Below are 25,323 nucleotides of genomic sequence, written 5' to 3'. Positions count from 1 at the left end.
TGAGTGTGTGTGGCAGGGGGGAATCTTGTGATTTTTGAGCTAGAGAAGACCATTGTGATGAATTATCATCAACTAGTCCTATTTTTAGGTTTTTTGGAGGGAGTGGGGTGGAGTTATATATGTACAGATATAGATATGTGTACGTGTACTCTATATATGTATTTCTTCTGACCTGTTTGCTTAAAACATTGGGGATAAAGACGGATGCTGGAATAGGTTTGAACAGTAAGTCTTAACTTTAACACTGAGTAGGGATGATATGCACCTGCTTACAAAGCAGACAGTTAACTGAGTCTCTAAGAGCAGAATTATGGCACATCTGCCTGTGTTGCTTAACGGTCTACCAGCGTAAATCTCTGGCCCCGTTAGGTCAGGGAGTTGACTATTCTAGCCTCAGTCCTTTGAGAGAATTGTTCTGGTGCTGCTGGTAGAGGCAGGGGCACCAGCTATTTATTAATTTAGCTATTGGCCGATCCTCCTGTTGCTGAGGCCTCCCGGAGCGTGCTGCAATGACCTCCTTACATCCCGACTGGATTTCCTTTCCCTCTGTGTCCTGCATCTGGGAGACTTTAACCTGATTGCATGCAGGGTAGATACTGACTTGACAAATATTTACTGTTTCTTAAGACAAATATGGACTGCTGATTCTGGGAGGGAATACACTCTTAAGAAAAAAAACCCAAAATATCCAGTGCATTGAATTATGTCTTTCAGTCACCTGCCTTTATAAAGGCAGTGACCTCTTGCGTTATGCTTTTTGAGGTCCTCCCAGTAAAAATCGTTTGTGATTTACTCTGTTTCTTACCTGTCTCTTGGTTCTAATTATCCTCTGTGACCCCAGGGCAGGCCCAAAGATCGTCTCCAGCAAATCGTAAGTGCTTTAGCTTCCTCATTAAAGAAGATGATCACAATATACCTCCTGTGGTCTGAACCCTTTTTCCATACGAGAAAACTTTGGTTCAAAAACTTAACTGCACTTCACCTTTTGATCCAGCTGCCTGCACATACACCAGAGACTATCCTGAAATCCACCATGTCCTTTCCTTTTGGTATCTCTTGAAAGCATAGATGACACTACTTACAAAGCTAACTTAAAGCTTAACTTTCCATCCATTCTTTTTTTTTTTCCTTATTGCAATTACTTCTAAAACAGCACTTTTTCATAACTGATCTGAAGCATGGCATAGCTTTCAGTCAGTGTTTTGTTTGATGTATTTCTTAGTTTCTGTAGTATTTCCATTTTCAAGTGACTTTCCGTTGAATGGCTTTGATGTTCTCTCTCTTTCAGAGCCACCTAGAAGGAAATTAGTCTTTTGCTTTTTAGTACATAACAAAACACAGATGGGGAATCACTTTGGAATAAACTGTACATTTGTAGATACTATAGAAGGCTACGTTTTCAGGGATAGCGTGTTGCCCTGGACAGTGCCTCTTGAAATGTGTTAGGAATAGAAAAATGTAATAAGAAAAAGCTTAAGTTATAGGAGATAAGCAAGAGCAAAAAGAGAAAGGAGTTGTGCTTTGGCTGAGGAGAATGTCCCGGGAAGGTGTTCTCCAGGTTTACAGTGCATAAAGGGGCACAGGGTCCTGCTTCTGCAGTGGCAAACAGGCTGCCTTTTAAACTTGAGTTACAACTGGGTTTAAACCCCGGGTGAAGAATGTATTGTATTTTCAATGAAGTAATGCTTGATCTCCAGATTGTGGGCTGCCCTGTGCTGGTTACAGAAGCTCTTGGTGCTGTCGATGAGAGCAGTGGAGCAATCGGATTTATACTCGCATCCTTATGTAGCGCAAGTAAGGACAGCGGCATGATTGATCACACAGATATGAGGAAGTGGTGATCACTGCGTGTCTGGGACACGTAACGTAAAGAGTTTGCCTGACTTAGGAACATCTTGCCTGCTTGCATGTTCTGCGTCAGATATTTACATATGCAAAGCACACCTATTTATTACATGCTTATGGTGCAGTTATGAAAATTATTTCTGCCTGGGACTGTAGACAGGATGACATAGGTGATTACATTTTTTCCCCTGCTTTCATCTCCTCCAAAAAGAATTAGGCATTGACCCTGTAACAGGTTATATTCAGGTAAATGGATCCCCCTGTAGGCATTGGTTTGAAGAATCAGGGGTTAGCTTTAATTTCTTAAATTTCTGCAGGTGAGCTCCTTGTATTTAAAAGCACTAACAGTAAAAATCTGTTTTTCCTTTGTGTGTAGGTTTTTCCCCCTCCTCTGGAAATAACTTGACCATCTGAGATTGAAGTTTTAAAAGATCTGTTTTCAGTTTTCTCCTGCAAACATTAAGATGATGACATAACTGAAGGTCTCAGTGAAATATGACTTAACAGTTAAACGTATCCACTTATGGATTTGACAGCATGGTATGCAGAGGTCTTCTGATCAAGCAGCAGTTCACCGGATATAGCAAAATAGCTCTGATCAGTGTGTGACCTTGAAAGAAATGAGTGTTTCTCTGTCACAGGCTGTCGGATGGAGAACAGAAGTTCTGTTTCCCAGTATAAGTTGCTGCTTATTTGGAAGAAATAACTGAAATTTTTTTTGGCTACTCTCAAATAATTGCACTTTTCAGAATTTTATGTACGTGAGACTTGCTCATAAAAATGAATGGGCCTCCCCTCAATTTCTAGCATTTGAGAGATATCAGTAATAGCAAGTCACTTGAGGGCCAGAGTAGTACTTCTATTTGATCAAGTTGTATTTCAAGGCAGATGACACTTATCCCTATATCACATTTAAATTTTTACTTACTTTTATTGTGCATACTCATAGTTCTGAGTGTCAGATAGGGGTGTATCTTAATGGCATTTCAATGTACATTATGAAAACTCCTTTATATAATGGCAAATTAAAAGAGATGTTCAAAATGAAGTAATGAAAATGCTAGATCATTCTTTTCACTGCTTTTCAGTGAGACTAAAAGAGAATAGGAGAATTAACTGATTTTTAAAAATAGCAAGAGAGTAAAACTTATTTTGTTTCTTTGTGAGAATGAAATATTTCAATGAGTGAGGCAACTCTGTCATGCAGCTGAAATTAAAATCTTTATAGTGGTCAGAAGATTTAAGTGGTGAGCAAAACTTAGGTTTCTGTTTGAACTCTGCAAATGTGCTGTGGGAAATGCAGGTACTCAAATCCCATGGCAGAAAATTAAGAATCAGAAAAGTATTGTATCTGTTCTTAAGCTAAAGTAGAAGGGTTAAAATAGAAGACTCAGCAATGCTTTTCCGCATTTATACCAATTCATGTGCAATGTGAGGATATACTCTCAAACATGACATATCAGTCTTAAAGAATGTTGCCTCCTTGTGGTGTTTAGACATTGCATGACAGGCTAGAGAGATTGTAATTTTTAATCAATATGATGACTCTTATGCTCCCACTGTGCAGAACAATTATGAATATTCATCAGTAAAATGCATTCCCTTTGAATGGGATAGCACTGATGTTTTGCATAGCTGTGTGCTGCTCTTTTCAGAAAGTCTACTGATGAGTGTGTAGATGTCTGTACAATTTTTAGCAGTCTGCGAAGGTCCCCTGTGTGTGCTGTGGGATGGTTTCAACAAGGCTTGCCAAGTTGAATATTAACGTTTTCCTGCTTCTCTTTGTTGTGTCATTTGAGAAGGCTTTAATAAAAAATGAATTTGAAATGTACAAAACTCAGTTTTTAACATCATTCCTGAAGTACAATAGCTCTAAAACACTAGGTTCAGTGATATCCTATGCTGCTTCCAAATGCTGGCAAGTCCCCGTTGCTTTTAATCATTTATCAATGTGCTTTGGCAAAAATTTTCCTGCTGGAAAGCACCTGAAAGACTCCAAACACTTTCAAATACTTTTGAAAACATGGATAGTTTTCTGGGTGTTTGTTCTAGGACGGATGTTTTGTGTGACTGCTGTGAAATTTTACATAAAATGACTTTGCAATGCAATCTTTTTCTCCACAGATGAAATCATGCATCAAGATATCATTCCCCTCTATGCTGCAGATATTGAGGACCAGTTAAAGAAGCAGTTTGCTTACCTATCAGGTAAGACCATGTTTACTCCTACAGTCATTGTTCAGGTGTGTGGTTGGACCTTGTGGAAGGGTGGACCCTTCCACAATTTCTGAGGCCTTGTATTTGAGAAATCTATTCTTTGTGAGCAATTCAAAATATAGACTACCAAGACTTGTTATTTAGAGATTTACAAAAAGATGTATAATAGAAATTTAAAATTATAGTTCATTTTTCAGTATCCAGGGTAATGGGATGGAATAAGGGGTAGAACAGAAGAATAATGGGGGGGGAGAAAAAGAAATAAGGAGGTGCTGAGGAGCCTACTACAGGGACACAGTGTAATGTAGTCAGTGCTAAGGAGCTGTGGGTATTTATACTGTGCTTCCCAGTGCTCTCAGCTGAGATACTGCTCAAATACTGATCTGGAGCCCTCTGAGCTAACTAAACCACAGAGTGTGATGCATAGGTAGCCTGACTGTTGCCGTGGTCTTGCAGCCCTCCAGCTGCTGAACTTGGTCTATCTAAACTAATGCAGGGACCGAGACTAGCTGCTAGTGGGTATGTATGGGGAGATGGTGTCTTTGCTCACTGATCAGGCTGTGGAGGAGGGCTTTGATAAGCTTCTAGAGTTTGTCCTGCCTGCCTGTCTGTAAAGCTCTCGCAGGTGACCTCTTGGAGCCAAGTCCTCCCTTCAGTATATAGAGAAGGATAGTGTCAGTGGCTTTGCAAAACTGTCCTGCCTCCTTCCCTATCAAGGAGATTTACCTGTCCAGGCTGAAGTTAGGCTTTATGACTGTTCCCTTTTCCTTTAAATCTCCCCCCTGCATGAGGTCAAGACACACAGGGGAGTGAAACAATGTACTGCTTTCTTTGCTTAGCACAGGTTCATTAAATCTCATTGTACTCATAGTTGATCATTAATCTGTTTACTTCTGCCACATGAACTAAACTAAATGCGAGTCTGTGGTAGAGACTGTTTTCTCTGTTGGGTGATGGTGGCACTTGGAAATAAGATTTTTTTTTTTGGTTTACGAAATTGGATGTTCAAGCTCCATTTGAGATGACTCAATGATAAGAAGTGAAAAGGTGTTTAAACTGCCATTCGTTTCTGGAAATTTATTTTTGTGACTTTCCAGGCTCTTCCTTCGTATCCAGGGGCAAAAAGTTGCTGGTGATAGAGTTATACAAGACTCGGCCTTGTTAGGAAACTGCAAGCAGGGTTTACATTTTGTCCCACAGAAGCGAATGGAAAATTGTGGTGACTAGAGTGGATGAACAGAATCTCACTGAGTCCAGCTGGAGATTCTTTACCCCTGAGATCCTTGAGTTCACACAGCCACAAGCATATTCAGCACCCATTACATCCACGGTGCAGCGGAGCTTAGCAAGGGCAGCCATTGCTCATTCTGTCTTATTCAGTGTATATTTAACCCTTGTGTCTATTATAAGTCTGTTCTGTTTGCCTGAAATAGTAGGACAGCTGCATTATTCTGGACTGTAATAAAATATAATGGAGAATGTAGTTATTCTTGGGTAATTTGACTGTTACACATTTTCATGTGACTTTGGACTTCAATTTTTTTATCCTAATAGTCTCGTACAGAATGCTAAAGGTTAATTTTTCATGCTGTACTAAATAGTTTTGCTATGGGTTCTGTGAACAAAGTAACAGAGTTTGTTTTGATGCTCAATTTATATAGGATTTATTTACTTTGCAGTTGTTCTTACAAGTGACTGCTGGTATGCCACTTAAAACATTAATTGTGTGTGAGAAGGGTCCTTTTGTTTATTAGTATGTTGCCTTGGAAATAGACTCTTAGGACATAAAATTCATTAAAATGGAAGCCCATAAATTGCGAATACTTTTAGTAGGTAGTTTCTTTGAAGGTGTGGTGAATCACTGTTATCTTTAGAAGACGCATTTAATTTTTTTAGCAATAAAGCTGCATATATTTGAGAATTGCATTACTTTCTCTAATGGGAAGTATCTAGGTTCTGTGGGATGCTTGCTTGAATAGTGAGTGAAACCTAGTCGTCTTCTCTGGCTAAAGACGATAGCCCTTTCTGAGCTACTTCCTGTATTTTGGTCTAATTCAGGGTCACTTGATTCTCTCTGTCTTTTGCTTTGCAGGTACAAAGTACCTCATCTCTCACATTCTGCTAGATTGTAATAGAAAGGCTTGAACTGAAACAAGATACTTATTTTAGTGCTTCACTTTTCAATAAATATGCCTGAGTGTAGTTTCATGAAGTTGCTAGCTACTCATACAGATGCTGAAGGCTGTAGCTGTTGCTCTTAGTTGTGAGTATGCGGTCACATGTTCATCCTAAATCTAATGGATGGACAAGCTCTAGACAGGGTTTCTTATCAATCATTCACATAAGTCTGTAAACCCCAAAGTTAATATTTTACCTCTAGCCCACTTGTTTACTTCTCTTTGCTGTTTTTTCTTTCTACAGAGCATGGTCCTAACATTTGTAAAAATTGATTTATATATTTTTTTTCTTTTTGTTAGGCTGTATTAGATGTCCCCTTCCAGATATCAAAACAGATGGTCCTCTCTACATGCTTCACTATTTCACCTGTCTTACTTTTTCTTCCTCTAGTTATTATTTGGGCAACCACTTACTTTCCTTCTGCATTGCAAAGAGTTTTCTGCATGTGTGTGTTTGTTTGTTTGTTGTTTTTGTTTTTATCCTTTTGAAGACCACTGTGTCTGGAAAATGCGCACCTTGCATGCTTATGAAAGAAAATATTAGATGTGAATGAAGTGGATTGTATTTCCTTTTCTCCTTCCTTGATTGGAAAGTTGCTGTATTACTTTCAAACCCAACTTTCCAACTATCTGCAAGTGTTATGTGCAGGTATGTTAAAATAAATATAGTTGAAGAAGCATGTACAGTCAGGTGTGTATCTTTTTATGTATCTTAACTGGTACAAGCTATACGATGTACAAATGACACTTGGCCACTATGAATACTGAACCACTTGTTTTGGTGTACTTTTCTTTGAATGCCTCTTTGTGCATTGCACAGCTTCAAACAAAGTATTTCCATTAAAGGAAATACACGTGAGCTACTCTTTGTAATTCCTTATGCTACTTGCATTTTTGCTTATTGATTTGTGGTGGCTTTTCTTAGAGTTCAAAAAATTAGCATTGGTACTAGCTTTCAAAATGCTTAATACATTTGGCTCTTTAAATTATAGTTCTAAATGTTATGCTTCTCCTCACTCTCTGTAGCTTTTAGTTCATTGGCAGTGTCCTTCGTTCTTCTGTGCAAATGATCTGAACGTGTCTCCCTGGTTAAACTGTTCCCTCTGAAGTGACCCTGCGCTGCTGGCTTTGTTTATAAAATTGGCTTTGAGAATTTTTGGCTGAATTCTGTGCCATATGTAGGACAACACTGATTTTTATTTTTAATACCAACTTGATTTTTTTGTTACCTGTATAACATTAAATGTATGTGTATTGGCAGTAGAAGAGGTATTACTTACCAGTTTCTAGCTCACTCAGGTGCAGACTTGGGTTTAACTGTTGTTTTATATTCAGTATGCTAAACTCACTGCCTGTAGTGATGGAAAAAAAATAAATAACAGAGAGAATGAGAATGAATCTGTGGCTAAGGTATCTCCAGTGCAATAATCAAATTTGTACCTGAATGTATTTGAAATCTGCTTTGTAACCCAGTATATTTACTGCTGATCAGCCTCAGAAAAATGCAGCTTGTAAAGTAATATAAGTAAACTTCTCTCTTGTTTCAAAGAAAGAATATTTTAATAAATTCCCCTTGACTCTTTGTTTTGCGAAGAATATGCAATGAAGCTTTTATCCACTACTTCACTGAAATCTACACTCTAATTCCAAATACTGTGAGTACTCCAGTTAAGTATATTAATCAAGTGGAAAGAAGAAATTCTGCATCAGAAACATATGAACGTAATCCCTGAACCACAACTACAGTAAGGCAACATATGTAGTAAGCATTTCTCTCATTCATCCCAATACCTAACTTTTGACATCACTGTGAATACGAGTCCTTTTACTTGGATCTTTTCCTTAGCAGGGCTTTTAAACTGAGATTGTTGATCCAAGCCATTTAACCGTGATGGTGCTCTTGAGTCTTGTGTGTGCATGCTGATCAACATAGAGATAATATCTTTCTCTTTTAAATGGAATGCCACTTATTTTGCATTATGGATTAAGGCTAGAGGATCTACCCCTTTGCTCCTTCAACATCTAATTATATCCATCTACCTTCTGTTCATTTTGTTTCCTTTTCGTGAGACTGGGCAGAGTACTCTTGAGAATATCTTTTCTTATTCAGTTGGAGCAGAATAGCTAGGGGAGCACTGCAAAATAACCCCTCCAGTAATCTACTTTGCTGCTCCCAAACTTTGCCAGCCCTACTAAAAAAATTAATGTATCTTGAACAGGGCTATGGAGGATTTTCGTTTTCTCTGTGTGTTGGGTTTTTTATTTGTTTTTTAGCAGATGCATAAGTAGTTCATCATCTTTGTAATTTTCCCTGTCAATGCCATTTTAAGGTTAAAGGGTAGTAATTATTTCTCATTTGAGATTGTTTTTAGATAAAAAGCACTCATATGCCTCTTGATTTGGATCTGTGTAAAACGGTGTTCTGATTTCCTTGGTTTGGCACATCTTTATCACCTTACCTACTTTACAAAATAAAATGGGAGTTTGCAATTGTGGTGGGACAAGTTAGATGTAGCAGAATATAAAGAATAAATGCTAAATTATGTAGACTTTAGGTAAACCTCACCAGTCTCATCCCACAGTAGTACAGCTGGTTTGAAAGGATCATTTTTCTACTCCCTACATACACATGAGCTGTGGGAAATAATTGTATACGTGCTATTTCATAAGCGGAATTAAATCATTTTGCTACCTAACCTGTGGAGCTAATGAAATTCAACACATTTTTAAAAAGCATATTTGCCCAAAATACAGGGCTGATATAAAAACTGGCCATAGTCCAAAAAATGAAGATCTATTTAGAGTACAGCTCCACCTAGCTGGAAGTTTACTGGAATTGTAGTGACTTTCCCTCTGAAAAACTTCCATTTTACATAGGTAATTTGTGTGTGCTTTGATAGATGTTTCAGTTATATAGGTTGACACAAAGTCAGTTGTAAATGAATTTGCATTAATGAAGTCATTAATGAATTTCATGGAAATAGAGTTAAGAAGTGGATGTACTTCATTTAAAGTATTGGTTTTTTTTATTACTGATATAAATTTCAGTTATCTTTGCTTCCATGCTGTTCCCATTTTTAGACTGAAAAATAGTAATCCTCTATTTTGGAGAATGCTCTTTACAGTTATGTGTTATGACACAAATCTTAAGTAATTCTTAGGAATCACTTCAGACAAAATGTGTGTAGACTGATGATATGTGCTTGAAAACTGATGCGTTCTCTTCTGCTATCTGCAATTTAAACAAAAACAAAAGCTGGCACTCAAATGTCATTTGTTTAATATTTCAAAAAGATGGTATTGAACATTTTTTAATATGTTTCATTGTATAGTCATAGTAGTGTTTGTTTTTAACAAAAATATGGCTTTATAATATCCTTTTAGAATCTTAGATACAACAGATTAAAAAAGAATGATCTCAGAGAGATAGTTGGTTGTCTTAGGAACACATAAAACTGTTAAATTCAAGTTGGATAAATCAGTGTAACTCTGCTTAAGGCTAGAAATAGAGCATAGGCTCGTATGTGTCATTGTGAGCACAACTTGGCCAGCAAATAAGTTTAGCGTGTTCCAAAACCGTGGTTGAAATTTCGGGACTATGCCCTAGAAGGGAGGGGGGAAGATGATTGTCCAGCTCTTGTGGTTGTGGGGTAACTAGATGCAGTCACTTTACCAAAAGGCCTGAATTTACTAAAATATTACAGTTCAATCAGTGTTGTTTTTTTTTTTTTTTTTTGGATTGTGACTGAAATTCCAGTAGCTCATTTTAAAGTTATTCTGTGCAAATTTAATTATTTTCATGGATTGTAGGACTTAAACGGTTCATATTAGTTTTCTTGTCCTTTCTTGTAATTGGCTGCATATATTTTTGAAACACTGGATGGTGGTTATTAATATGTGAATTGGTTGTAATAAGACACTTAATTTTTGCCTTAAAACCTGTGTTTTAAGTAGGATGAGATAATGTTTGGTCTTTTTTTTTTTCTTCACTTGCATGTTTTCTCCTTTTCACTTAAAAAAGAAAAGGAAAAAAACCCAAACCACCGCTTCCCTTCTGTCTCCTCCCCCTAGATTCTATGACTTGATTTAGTTCTGGGAGAAGGACAAATCACATTTTGCACAGCTGACTTAGGAATAAGCTGTATAATGCTGCTTTTACAGAGGTGAACCAAGAAAGCAATTCTGAATAGAGGAAAGAGCGTCTCATTCCTTGCTGCCTCAGGCTTGCATGGTTCATTATACAGGACGCTAAAAATTGAACCCACCTACTGCATTTATCATTATTTAATCAAAATGCAATTGAAATTTAGGATTTTTACTTTGTTATATATTCCATGACATTTTGTAGCTTGCAGTAACAAATGCTCATTTACAAGTAACAACTGCTTTACTGGAGTGGCATGTGATGGTGTATTTAAAGTTTCAATATAGAAAGTGGCTTCTATAGACCATCAATATTAAAGCTGAAATTCTACAGAATTTATTATGCATAATGCTTCAGAACACTTGGCCTTAAACTGTTTTTAGCAGTGAGACCCTGATAAGGGAAAGAGCACTTGAGCAGCATTTGAAGCTCTGTGTGTGTGTTAAATGTCCAGTCAGGTAAATATTAGAGTAACATAGGGTACTTAGTTGTTTACTGATTAAGAATATATGACAGGACAGAGTCATCTCCACCCATGATAACCTTGGATTAGAAAGTTAAAATTAATAGGCTATGGCAAGGCGGGATTGCTCTATTTGCCCTTGACAACCAGTCATGGTCTGGGAACTTCCTGAAAGTCATAGTCAGTGGTTCTGCTTTCACAATGCGTCCCGCAAGCCTATTGTTCTTTTTCTTTGTTTCACATATTCTATTTATAGAAGTTAAGTGGAACAAAGCAAATAACCAAGGAGGATACTGCAAATAATGTATAATTGTACCTAAAAATAGATAATTTAGAGCAGAACACTTCATAAGCAGTAGAAATATTCGTTATCATGCTTGGAAAAATATTTTTAATAAAAATGAGGGAGAAAAATACTTTGGTCCTTAGAGTTTGGGCAGTAAAAGAGAACAGAAGAATCAAAATTGATCTTAATTTACATTTGTGTTGGGAATATTTATGTAGCTAAAGTTAACTCCCCTGTTGCAGCGCTTGGATGTGTCATAAAGATTATGTTTGCAAAGCTGTGATATTTGCATAATAGTTACTTTTTGTTGTTATTTAACTGCATCCAGGGCATATTAATTTCTGATAGCTGGTATTGAGGAGCTACACAGTATTAGCACTAAATTGTCTGTAAGCAAATAGATTGGAGTCAGATTCACCACTACTGAAGGTAACGATACCATGTGTGCTCTTTTAATTACTTGAGGGCTTGGGGGGACATGGTAGTTTCTTTTATCAAACACATCTGAGCTCAAATATTTCTTTTCTTTTTTTTTTTTTTTCTGGTGAGGTTAAAGACAAAGGCACTTGAGCTGGGTAACAGCACAGTTTAATTTTCACAAATCACTATTTCTGTCATGTTCAAACACAGTGTTAACAATACAGTTTACTTAGACACAATTGTCAGATTTGAGGGCTGGAAAAAAAAACTTACTATTTTGGCAGGGGCGTTTTTGGTAGTTCTCCAATTTTTGAAATGTCAAGCAAGGATAATCTTCTAGCAATGTCTTACCTTCACCTGCCTCCCTAATGCCAACTGTTAACATCATGCAGTGGCTAGGGTCATCAAGTCCGTTGTCCAGCCTGTCTTTATGAAAATATGCTTGCTTAAGTCCTGAAAGATTAGCATTGCCTTTAAAAATATATATACATTTCACATATAAAAACATGTGGGAAGTGCATTAAAAAGCATTGTACTTGTGAATTTTCCACAACAGTGGAAATGCCAGAAAAGATATAGATGATGATAATGGTATCTACTTCTTCAGCAGCCGTACTCCAGTGTAGATGTTTGGCTTTGTTTTACCTGTTGCAGGTAATCTGAGAAGTTGGGCAAGAAATCTCATTTGAAACACCTTGCCCCAATCCTTTTAATGTTCTGACACTTCTAGTCTGCCCTAAGAGTGGGAAGGATGCTGACAAGCACTGCATCAAAAATGAAAAAATACAGTAATTTCTTTGCTGTGAAATTGCAACCTAGATAAAGGGACTTAGGTGTAAATATGCCTCCTATTGGGTTTTTCTTCTTTTTTTTTCTTTTAGGTGGAAGAGGGGGAGATGGCTGCCCTGTTATCACCTTTCCAGACTATCCAACTTTCAGCGAGATCCCCGAAAAGGAGTTCCAGAACGTCCTGACATACCTGACAAGCATCCCAAGGTGAGCACCTGCTTAGGAGAAAATAGTGTTATCTGCTAAATGATTTTTCATATTCAATCATGGTGTACAGCAAGGTTTGGTATTTAATTAAAAAAAAATGAAAATGCAGCTTGTAGTAGTACAGTGTTGATAAGAGTCAGGGCATGAAAGAAGAAATTATTTCCTGGTTTGTATGGATGCAGATTCCATGACAGAAGTCCCCTTGCTTCTTATCTTTGCATTACTATACCTTGGAGTGCTGTGCTCTGTGTTTTAATTGAAAACATGTACAACTCTGGCAGACCATTCTAATTCCTGTAAATTTGGACGTTATTCAGTATGTTACTCAGTGTGAGGGAATACACAGTTATGTACAAGGGTTTGTCCTAACCATTTGTGCTCCCTTTCCCTAGCTCAGCTGAGTATAGTCTTTTAGCACTTCCAGCTCTTTGACCAAGGGTGCTAAGCAAGCCCAGCAATTAATCCTACTTCTCTTAGAGAGCACTGTAGTGTTATCAGTGGGCTGCTCAATACAAATTGTGGGTTTTGTTGAAAATCTGTTAGAGAATGAAGTAGTGTGGTTCAAGATCCTGATAGGAGTAAGGAAAGCAAGTAGTATAGAGTACAGATCCTAGACTTCAAGAGAACATACTTGGGGTTATTTGTGGAACTGGTAGGTGGGATCCCATGGGTGGCAACTCTGAAGGGTAAAGGAGCAGAGGAAAGCTGGCAAGTCTTTAAAGACAGCATCCTACAAGCACAAGAATGGTATATCCTGATACTCAGAAAAATGAGTGGACATGTTGGAAGACTGACCTGGCTAAACAGGGAACTTGTGACTGAGCTCCAATACAAAAAAACAGCACACAGGAGGTGGAAGCAGGGAGAAGCTACAAAGGAGAAATACTGAAACGTTGCCCAAACATATAGGGATGGTTTCAGGACAGTCAAAGCTCACTAGGAGTTGACGATTGCAAGGGACATCAAGGACAACAAAAAGAGCTTTTACATTACTTCTACATTCTACATTAGTAGGCAAAGAATAAACACAAGATGTTTACATGTGGTCCTGTGCTGAATGGGCTGGTTAAATTAGTGGCAGCAGATGCTGATGAGGCTGAGGTACTCAATGCATTCTTTGCTTCTGTCTCCTTTGACAGAGTCTCCCAGGCCTCTGTGTTTAGACACAGGGTTCAAGGAGGAGAACGACCAGCAATGGTTGAGGATCAAGTCAGGGATCTCTTGAGAAATCTTGACCTAAGTCTAGTCTGTGGGACTAGATGGGCTGCTTCTGAAAGTGGTGAGCGAGCTGGCCAGTGTCACAGTGATGCTGCCCTCCATCATCTTAGAAAGGTTTCTGAGATCAGAGGCAGTCCCTGATGACTGGAGAAAGACATGTTGCATTCATCTTCAGAAAGGGCAAGAAGAATGATGTGGAGAACAACAGGCTGGTGAACCTCACTTTGGTCCTTTTGAAAATTACAGAGAGAGTCCTCTAAAAACACATTTCTGGACACCAGAAAGAAAGAAGGGATTGGGAATAGCCAGCATGGATTTAACAAGGATAAACTGTGCTTGACCAACCTATTTCTGTGATGAAATTACTAGATCTGTGAATGAGGGGGAACTGTGCATGTCATTTGCGTCAGCTTTAGGAAGGCTTTCAACAGAGTATTCCCCAGCACCCTTGTATCCAAGCTGAGACAGGTGGACTACTACTAGATGGGTGAAAAACTGCTTGGATCATCAAGCTCAAAGGGTAGTAGTTAATGGTTCATACTCTACCTGGAGAAAGAGCTCCTTAGGGGTCCACAATGCCTATTTGTCCTGCCTAATATCTTTGTCAATGACCTGGGGGAGGAGATGGAGCACACCCTCATCAAGTTTGTGGATGAGAAACTGCGGGAACCAGTCAATACACTCAAAGTCAGGACTGCCATTCAGAGGACCCTAGACAGACAGGAGGAATGAGCGGACAGGAACCTCATGAAATTCAACAGGCAAATGCAAACTCCTGCAGTTGGGATGGGCTAACTCCAGGCAACAGTAGGGACTAGGAACTGACTGGCTGGGGAGCAGCTCTTCTGAAAAAGATCTGGGTGTCCAGGTGTACAGGAGGCTAGACGTGAGTCAGTAGTGTGCCCTGGCAGCAGTGAAGGCTAGTGGCCCCAGGGCTGTAGCAGCAGGAACATGGGCAGGAGCTGGTGGCAGCGGCAATCCCTGGGTGGCCCTTGCCAAAGCTCATCTGCAGGGTTGAGCCCCACTCTGGACCTAGGACAGGATGGGTGCAGACAAGCTGGAGCAAGTGCAGCGGGGCTACCACGATCACCAGGGCTGGAGCTAACATGTGAGGAGAGGCTGTGGGAGCGGGGCTTGCTCATCTGGTGGAGGGAAGGCTGCAGGGGCCCAACAGCCATTGTCCCGCTGTGATGGTGTGCACTGTGAGGATGGTGCCAGGCTCCTCATGGAAGTGGGCAGCAAGAAGGAAGAGGCAGAAAAAACAACCAAGAGGTTCTGATTGGACAGGGAGAATAATTAAGCATTGAGACAGGTTGCCCAGAGAGGTTAAGGAGCCTGACCTTGGAGGTTTTCAAGACCTTGCTGGAAAAAGCCCTGAATGACTTAATCTGAATTTGGTGTTGACCCTGCTTTGAGCAGGAGGTTGGAATAGAGACCTTCTGATGTTTCTTCATGCCTGAATGATTGTATGAATCAAGAGATCTCCTTTTTATGTTTCCCAAATTAGGTTACATGGTTCTGAGAGGTTAAAAACTCTTATAAATGCATGTTGTATAACAGCAACCAAATGCTGGTCTCGAGCAGTTCTCATTCTTTTCACTGACAGCATTTGGTGCAACTCAGTATGGACCATGCTGAATTCATGTTTGAAACTGATAGTGCCCTGCCAGAACGCCCGGAAAAAGCGGCGGGTGATTGTTGTGGGGGACTCCCTGCTACAGGGGACGGAGGCATCTATCTGTCGACCTGACCTCTTGTCTAGAGAGGTTTGTGGCCTGCCGGGGGCTCGTGTGAGAGATGTCATGCAAAGACTGCCTAGGCTCGTCCATTCTTCGGACTATTACCCACTGCTGCTCTTCCATGTGGGCGCCAATGACACCAAGGGCAAACTGGAGACCATCAAGCAGGATTTCAGAGCTCTGGGGAATGGTGGTCAAGGGTCTGGGAGCCCAGGTCATCTTCTCCTCAATCCTGCCAGTGAGGGGGATGGATGAGAGGAGGAGGAGACGGACTTTCCAGGTTAACGACTGGCTGCGCCGCTGGTGTTGGCAACAGGGTTTTGGTTTCTATGACCATGGGACCCTGTTTGAAGATCGACAACTGATGGCAAGAGATGGGATCCACCTCACGAGGCGGGGCACGCGGGTCTTTGCCAACAGGTTGGCCAACCTGGTAAGGAGGACTTTAAACTAGGAAAGATGGGGGAAGGGGAGAGTTATAGTGCCAGGGTAGTTGGCAAAAGACTGCTCAAGTCAGGATGCCTCCAACAGGTGAATGCAGCCAGGGAAGTGCGCATGGGATGTGGCTATGGAGGATCCTCTTGTATCCCTCCTGGGAAACCTGCATGCTTGATCACATCCCTGAAATGCCTGTACACCAATGCACGCAGCTTGGGGAACAAACAGGAAGAACTAGAGATATGTGTGCGGTCGCAGGGCCATGATCTCATTGCCATTACAGAGACATGGTGGGATAGCTCGCATGACTGGAGTGCTGTCATGGATGGCTACGTGCTTTTTAGGAAAGACAGGCCAGGAAAGCGAGGTGGTGGAGTTGCTCTTTATGTGAGAGAGCAGCTGGAATGTATTGAGCTGTGCCTAGGGGTGGATGAAGAGCGAGTCGAGAGCTTATGGGTAAGGATCAAAGGGCAGGCTAGCATGGGTGACACTGTTGTGGGTGTTTACTACAGGCCACCTGATCAGGATGAGGAAGTCGATGAGGCCTTCTACAGACAGCTTGAAGTAGCCTCACGATCCCAGGCCCTGGTTCTCATGGGGGACTTCAACCACCCTGATATCTGCTGGAAAGACAACACAGCTAGGCACAAACAGTCCTGGAGGTTCCTGCAGAGCATTGGTGACAACTTCTTGACACAGGTGGTGGAGGAGCCAACAAGGAGAGGTGTGCTGCTGGACCTCGTACTAACAAACAAAGAAGGACTGGTGGAAGATGTGAAGGTTGGGGGGCAGCCTTGGCTGCAGTGACCATGAGATGGTGGAGTTCAGGATCCTGTGAGGAGGCAGCAGGGCACTAACTAGGATCGCAACCCTGGACTTCAGGAGAGCAAACTTTGGCCTCTTCAGGGACCTACTTGGAGGAATCCCATGGGTGAGAGCCCTAGAAGGAAGGAGTGTTCAAGAGAGCTGGTTAATATTCAAACATCACCTCCTCCAGGCTCAAGAGCGGTGCATCCCTATGAGCAGGAAGTCAAGCAAAGGAGGCAGGAGACCTGCATGGATGAGCAAGGAGCTCCTGGCAAAACTCAACCAGAAGAAGGAAGTATACAGAAAGTGAAAAGGGGGCCAGGCCACTTGGGAGGAATATAGGAACGTTGTCAGAGTATGCAGGGATGCAACGAGGAAGGCTAAGGCCCGTTTGGAATTAAATCTGGTGAGAGATGTCAAGGACAGCAAGAAGGGCTTCTTCAAATACATCAGCAGTAAGAGGAAGACTAGGGAAAATGTGGGCCCTTCGCTGAATGGGGTGGGTGCCCTGGTGACGAAGGATGCAGAGAAGGCAGAGTTACTGAATGCCTTCTTTGCTTCAGTCCTTACTGCTCAGGGCAGCCCTCAGGAACCCCAGACCCTGGAGACGAGAGAGAAAGTCTGGAGAAAGGAAGACTTTCCCTTGGTGGAGGAGGAGTGGGTTAGAGATCATTTAAGCAAACTTGACACCCACAAATCCATGGGCCCCGCTGGGATGCACCCACGAGTGCTGAGGGAGCTGGCGGATGTCATTGCTAAGCCACTCTCCATCATCTTTGCAAGGTCATGGAGAACAGGAGAGGTGCCTGAAGACTGGAAGAAAGCCAGAGTCACCCCAGTCTTCAAAAAGGGCAAGAAGGAGGACCCAGGGAACTACAGGCCAGTCAGCCTCACCTGCATCCCTGGAAAGGTGATGGAGCAGCTCATCCTGGAGGCCATTTCCAAGCATGTGGAGGAAAAGAAGGTGATCAGGAGTAGTCAGCATGGCCTCACCAAGGGGAAATCCTGCTTAACCAATCTGATAGCCTTCTCTGATGGAATGCCTGGCTGGGTAGATGAGGGGAGAGCAGTGGATGTTGTCTACCTAGACTTCAGCAAGGCTTTTGACACTGTCTCCCATAGCATCCTCATAGACAAGCTCAGGAAGCGTGGGTTAGATGAGTGGACAGTGAGGTGGATTGAGAACTGGCTGAATGGCAGAGCTCAGAGGGTTGTGATCAGTGGCACAGAGTCTAGTTGGAGGCCTGTAGCTAGCGGTGTCCCCCAGGGGTCAGTCCTGGGTCCAGTCTTGTTCAACTTCTTCATCAATGACCTGGATGAAGGCACAGAGTGCACCCTCAGCAAGTTTGCTGACGATACAAAACTGGGAGGAGTGGCGGATACACCAGAGGGCTGTGCTGCCATTCAGAGAGACCTGGACAGGCTGGAGAGCTGGGCAGAGAGGAACCTCATGAAGTTCAACAAAGGCAAGTGCAGGTTCCTGCACCTACGGAGGAATAACCCCATGCACCAGTACAGGTTGGGGGTTGACCTGCTGGAAAGCAGCTCTGCGGAGAAGGACCTGGGAGTGCTGGTGGACACCAAGTTAAGCATGAGGCAGCAATGTGCCCTCGTGGCCAAGAAGGCCAATGGAATCCTGGGGTGCATTAGGCAGAGCATTGCCAGCAGGCTGAGGGAGGTGATCCTCCCCTTCTCCTCAGCCCTGGTGAGGCCACATCTGGAGTACCGTGCCCAGTTCTGGGCTCCCCCGTACAAGAGGGATGTGGCGCTACTGGAGCAAGTCCAGCGAAGGGCTACACAGATGATTAGGGGACTGGAACATCTCTCTTAGGAGGAAAGGCTGAGAGAGCTGGGCCTGTTTAGCCTAGAGAAGAGAAGACTGAGAGGAGATCTTATCAATGTGTACAAGTATCTGAAGGGAGGGTGTCGAGAGGATGGGACCAGACTCTTTTCAGTGGTGCCGAGAGACAGGACGCGAGGCAACGGGCACAAACTGAAACACAGGAAGTCCCATCTGAACATGAGGAAAAACTTCTTTACTGTGAGGGTGACAGAGCACTGGAACAGGTTGCCCAGAGAGGTTGTGGAGTCTCCTTCTCTGGAGATATTCAAAACGCGCCTGGATGCAATCCTGTGCAATGTGCTCTAGGTGACCCTGCTTGAGCAGGGGGGTTGGACTAGATGATCTCCAGAGGTCCCTTCCAACCTCAGCGATTCTGTGATTCTGTGACGGGTTTCCTTCATGCACATGCACACTTTTGTTCACAGTATGCACACCACGAGAAATACTGGTCTTCCCTGTAAACAGCTTTCCTCCTCTTAATTATGTTGTAGGACCTACTATACTGGTTATGTGCAGCATGGTACTGCTAGGTGCTGTCCGAGTTGTGCTTTTGAACTCCTAGAGTACCAGGGAGAGGAACGCTGAAACTTTTTTCTTCATTTATACTTGTGTTGTTTAAACTGTGTGGTGCTAAGCCTCCTTTGATAGTGTCTTTCTTAAATGCTGTCATTAAAAATAATTACATACTAAATTCACATCTGCCCCTCCTGTTGAAAGTCCTTGACAGTTCGCTTTATCCTGGCCCGTTGAACTTCTTCACAGGATGGGGTTTATGTGAGAAATTCTCATCAGAGCAAACAGCATCTGGTGCAGGGGTGGGAACAGAGTTGTTTGGCAGGAGCATTTTTTTTTTACTAATTAAGTATCTGGGAACAGATTTGCTGGAGGTTTTTCCTCTTTGTTTCTCCTACCCTCCAGTAATTATCCTATGTGTTCTCAGCCAGAAGTGGCCATTTCTTACGGTTTGGCTGTTCTTGTACGATATTTTTTTTCTTGTGTCTTTAATTTCTAATTCTTTAGAAAGAGACTACTATTCTGTGTAAACTAGGGAGATAGCAGCTGGCTAGATATGAATAGTAAGATATTAACTAGAGGGAATATAACAATATTTTAGGTTATAACTGGATTTTTTTTTTTTAATTTCAAATTAAAATGTTAAAGCCACTTTTAAAATACTGACAGAATCGGGACCTTTTTTTGGCTGAGTACTGCTGTAATTGCAAAGGACTGAAGGCATCCCAGACACCTTCGCTAGTGGTGTTACAGGCATACTATATAAAATTTAGTTTATAAGCCCTTTGTAGGTTTATAGGAATAACAAACTGCAGAAAGGCCACTAACTAGGTGTCAGCATACATCCCCATATAAAATATGTTTTGCTAATGATATTGTTGACTGCATATTCCCCAAAGATGGGCAGTATTGTAATTTTCCTTCCATTTTGCTCTTTCTAATGCTGTTAGGGTGTCCTAAGGTAGGAGATTTGCTGTTATGTTCGTTTTCAAGGGCTAACACTTTAAAGGCTGTTTTGCATGCTTTGGAAACTGCTTTTGGGAGAAGTGGAGGCAGTTAGTTAATCATTTGTTTATTTTCTGAGTTTATTAAAGAGGCCTACAGTATACAGATTTACAGGAAGGATAAAAATAGCCCAGAGCTTTTATGCATGGAATATGTTGTCCTTATCAGTATCATTTAGCTTATGAAATACGTAACTTCTGTCTTTTGGCTGTTCTGACTGACTCAGGGTGAATCAGGCTTTTCCACGAAAAGCCCAGTAGATCACGGATGTGTCTGGAGCCACACCGGCTCCTCAGAGAGCGTGCTAGGCTACTTGTGCCCCTTGGCCCTGCACGGGATTCCTGATCACAGCAAGGGGTTGCCAGCGATAACTCAAAACGCATCATTTGCCTGCCTGCTGTCATGCAGTAAGGGAAACGATATTTTGTGGGAACGACACCATACTGCCCATACTCTGCTAAGAGCTCTGTAAGAAAGGACCTTGCTGTGTTCTCCAGTCTAGTTTACCCAATAAAATGCTTTCCATTATGGCAAATCTTAGTGCTGGCATCAGTAGGCGTGCAAAAGTTTTGATCCCAAGTGCAAGAAGTACCAGTAAAAGTCTTGATAGTAAGACTGGCCTAGGACTCTATGTGAAAAGAGAAAAACCAAACCCTCTTAGCTTATCTTTACTTTTCACTCTGATTTTACAGGTGTAAGCGTGACCTTGTTCCTTCTTCTTGTGTTACTGTTTTGTCCTGTCTAAACACTGTGGGTTTCACAAGCTTTTCCTGTGTAAAGTTTCCCTTGTTTCTTTTGTAGTGGTCTTTAATCGTGAAGAGTTAAATGTCTCATGGGGCACCTGGTGTTTAGAAATAGGACTATTCTAAGTTACAGGTTACCAACTTAGATGCCCATGGACTAGAATAATGCAACTAGCTGAGCTATCGGTATCTGTACTGCTAGGTAAATGCCTAGATACATGAGGAAGTTAGGAAAGGAGATAGCGGAAGGGGAATACCTCAATTCTTTTAAATTTAAGATACTCTGCTAACCTTGATGCAACTGTATTTTGTTAAATAGAAAGCTGAATGATCTCCCTCCGGTGGGTACTGTTAGCATTGCAACAATGCATATTCTATAGCTAGCTGGATAAAGCACAACTTCTAATGTGTGGTCTGTAATAATCTTGAAATATTCAGTACAGGATTGTTGAACAAAAATCATGCATCGTGTGTACTTAAAGATCACTATTCCATCAGGAAAAAATGATGGACTGAGATGAGAACTACAGACAATAGAAGATAACTAGTCCTTTTAGAACTGCTATTTTGATAGAGAGCAAGGTTATACAGGTGTACATGTAACACTTATGAACCAGATTTTTCCTTTTAACAGCTACTGATATTTTTTTATTACAGTACAAAATGAAATTTTATTTAAAAGGTGGGGATTTTCTTACTGAGAATGTTTTTGCTTAAGTCAAGTAATTTCTGGCTTTGTGCATATATTACCCAAGATCAGAGAAAGGGAATCCATGGCACTCTGTAATGTATTTAGGGCAATGCTTTCTAGGAAGAATATTTTAACTAAAATGTTGAATTTGTACAAACACTTTACATATAATTATTCATCCACAGAAATTAATAGTTTTTATCAGTGGTGTTGCTGAATAAATTCACATATATAGTTAAGTGTCTGTAAATATTGGGCTCTTTAAAGTATTTGTAGCAAACTGGGTTAAGTATTTGTAGCAAACTGGGTTTCAACAGAGAATAATGAGTCAAAATTGTGCATCTGTTTGAGATGCTTTGAGGACATTTTAGGAATCGGACTAGCTATGGGAATGTTCTGTAGAGCCTGCAGAAAAGAAGGTCCACTGCTGCGGCTCATTTTCACAGGGTGAGTCCTATGATTGTTGCTGCTGAGCTGGCTAGGAAGAGTAGGTAAGACAGGACAAGGTTGTCTCATCTCATAGTTAAATAAATATCTGAAGACCTTCATGCACAGGGTCAGTCATTCCTACTGCAAAGTGGGAAAAGGCATCTGTGAGATGTACCTCTACATCCCAGATAGACAAAGAGTGGAATATTTCATCTAGATCTGGAATAGGCTTCTGAAATAACTGCCTAATGTACCCTTAAGAAGTCATTTCAGGGCATTCAGTGTTCTCTCTCTTTTTTCTTCTGCTTGAAAGTATTTATTCCTCTTTCTTTTTATCCTAGTAAATAAACTTTTAAGATCTGTGATGCGCCCTGAAGGCAAGTGTTGTATATATTTATTTCTATCCGCCACAGCTGTCACATAAACATGTTTTATTAACAGTGTGTACACTTTATTGGAATATGAATTTACAGAATGTGGGTGTAACGTGAGGACTTAGTAAAAAAAAAAAAAAAAAAATTAATAGATAACAGCAGTCATTTTTAAAAAAGACAGGATATCTCAAATATTCAGTCATGGTTTTGTTTCTGGTAAATTAGCACTTTCTAATGCAATCAGATAACAATATGCTGTATGAGAGAACAAAAGGGTGTGGTTTTAAAGCATTTCTTTGATATTATAGGTTCATTTCTGAACAGAGAAAGCAAGATAAAATTCTTGTGGTCACGAGATTGGAACATTAAAATTTTACGTGGGTAATACTGACTTTTAAACAGGAAGTTCCTTTCAAGAGAAATGAGAAATAGTCTGGATTAGAAAATTCAGAACAACTTTTGATAGCCAGTTGAGTCCTATGCTGCTTATTAAATGTAACACACAGGCCTTTTATACTTGTATTCAGAAATGAGCCTTGTAAAGTCTCTTTTTGTAATGCGCTTCTGTCCTACAGCATGATCTTAAGCATATCTCAGGTTAACTTGTCGTGTTCTGCTATTTCCTGTTTTGAAAACTGTTCCTGTCGGTTTCCTGTCCAGGAAAATGTCCTCTTCTTTAGGATACTGATGGTTTATAAATTCTTGAAAACCATGTGGTGTTCTAAGAAATGCTATTGTTTGTGATACCGTCTGGTGTTTGAAATCAGGGAGAAATCCTGTCCAAGCAATGCAACAGAACAGATAATCTCAGAAAGTGTTCATCTCTGATAGCAAACATAACATCAGAACTTTTAAAACCAAGCTTCAGGTAAACCCTTCTTTATTAACTGCACCCATTCTCCATCCTCTGGGATAACAGGAGACAGGGGTTACCTGGAAAACTGAAGGGGGGGAGAAAAAAAAAGTCTGTGCTAAGCTTTCCAGTGTGTTTGGATCCAAGAAGACTCCATTAGCTTGAATGCAGCAAAGTGTGAAGAGGTGGATTTAGCTAGGCACCAGAAGAACATAATCTAACTTGGACTCACCAGTGTGCTCTAGAAGCGAGCGCAGCCATGTTTGGGTAATGCTGTGTCTGAGCTGATAAATCTTTCTGGATCCAAGCTGACCAGGTGAAGAGCCAGCGTGGGAGAGCATCTGCATGTGTTACCTTATTTATCTGCAAACTGAATAAGCTGCCCTCCACTAGCTAAGAGTTAACTACTTCTACTTTATAGGGTACCAGAGATGGACATTACCACATAATAGGTGAAATGTGCCAAAAAGCAGACACCCTGACAGCTCTCACTGACATGCTGAGCAACAGTTTTGCAGCTTCAGTGTCTGCTTCTGTCAGCTGTTTCATTTCCATGCTCTCCTCTTTGTCAGATTACAATCCAGGCTAAAGATGTGGAACCTGTATCCTGCTGTTACCTTGGCAGCCCCTCAGACCCATCAATGAGAACATCCCGTGACTTCTAGCAAAATGTGTCATGCTGTGCCTGACCTTCCTTTTTCAGAGCATAGCTGCCAAACAGTTGTAAATGCTGTGTGTTCCTGTAAGCAGAAAAGGAATGCAAAGGTTTATGTTTAAAGTAAGAATCTGAAAGTTAAGCAGTATTCTGAAGTTTTTGTGTCAGATATGTAGTTTGACGAGATTGGGTCAAAGGTCTACACATTACTGAGACTGTCTCGATTTTTACTGGGTTTGAAGCATTTTACATGTGTTTTGATGTCCACCTTGTGAATGTCTTAAACTTGTTTTAAAGCTCATCCCTGTACAGGCAAAGTCTTTCTATTTCTTAAATCCCACTCACTCTTTCAGCGCTTAAATCTGGCTGTCTTTTTTTTTGGTGACTGACTTAATACTTCTTTTTCCTATTTTAAGAAAACTAAGTTCAAAATGCACTGCCCAGTAAAACCTGAGTACCCTTTAATCCTGAGTAATTGATGAGGTGTTGGTTGGTTTGTCTTCCTGCCACTTTGATGAGCAATTTCTGGGCTAACAAGCTGAGCACTGAGTTTACAGATCCTGTAGGTACAGCTTTAAGGTCTTTGATATCTTCTGCGCTTTTGAAAAGAGTTGCTGAAGCTAAGGCTGGTTCGTTGCCTTCAGGAAGCAGTCTTCACTGTAATCCAAACTGCTGGAAATTGATTTGGTAAATTACCGAAGTGCTCAGCTTCACCTATAGTTCAAGCATCTTTTAAAAGTGATACAATTTCTGCAGATCTTATAAACAGTGTGGAATGTTCCCTGTGACTCTGGGGCATTAATAAATGATACAGATAGGCAGCTGAGGATGAAAAAGGGGAGTGGAGCTGGACTTCAAATGTGTTTCATTACTCTCTCTGTCAAGCTTAGCAAGATTACTTACCTTCCCTTTTTCTTAAGTACATCCACCAGCCCCAAATGACTGCATGATTTTCAAAGTAATGAAGTCCTTCAGCATGCTTACTTCAGAGATAGGCAGCTTTATTAAATAACAGCTTAAAATGTTGTTTTCCCTAAAGTTTTTAAAATGTTTGGTTGTATTTTCTCTGGCCATGCTAAAAGGCTTTCTGTAACATGCTTTGAGTTGATACGCCAATTTATGAGTATTCAATGTTAGCCTCACTGATGGTGTGTTTAATTAAGCAGGGATGTGGGGGGGGGGGGAAATAAGACACACAAACAACTTGAATCAAGCTTTTAATAGGGGTTGCCTAAGGAGCAGTGACATAAATACTGATTTTGACCAGAAAAGTGAAAAGGCTTTGGAGGAAAAAAAATGTAGGATGTGTTATGTAGGTGCCACACTGCCTGAATGATATAGCAACATTATATTAAACTTCAGCTTATTCCTGCTTGTTGTTTAGCTTGAGTAGACCTTCTGCCATTTAATATGTCTAGATAACTTTTGTGCACCAGTATGCTCTCCTGTACTTGATATATGCATCAA

The 25,323-nt window shown here is 40.9% G+C and overlaps 1 protein-coding gene across 1 annotated transcript in view; it reads left to right on the top strand.

Moving 5' to 3' along the window:
- MCF2L (MCF.2 cell line derived transforming sequence like) overlaps positions 1 to 25,323 on the top strand; it is a 175,206-nt gene that overhangs the window by 95,918 nt on the left and 53,965 nt on the right. Inside the window, exons 3-4 of the mRNA XM_067295710.1 lie at positions 3,970 to 4,053; positions 12,434 to 12,548. Of these exons, the coding sequence (XP_067151811.1) occupies positions 3,970 to 4,053; positions 12,434 to 12,548 (199 nt within the window). The remainder of the gene's footprint in view (positions 1 to 3,969; positions 4,054 to 12,433; positions 12,549 to 25,323) is intronic.

Source organism: Apteryx mantelli, chromosome 1 (assembly GCF_036417845.1).
Source record: "Apteryx mantelli isolate bAptMan1 chromosome 1, bAptMan1.hap1, whole genome shotgun sequence".
Lineage (NCBI taxonomy): Eukaryota > Metazoa > Chordata > Aves > Apterygiformes > Apterygidae > Apteryx > Apteryx mantelli.
Note: the sequence above shows the minus strand (reverse complement) of the source record. Positions and strands in the feature narration are given on the sequence as shown.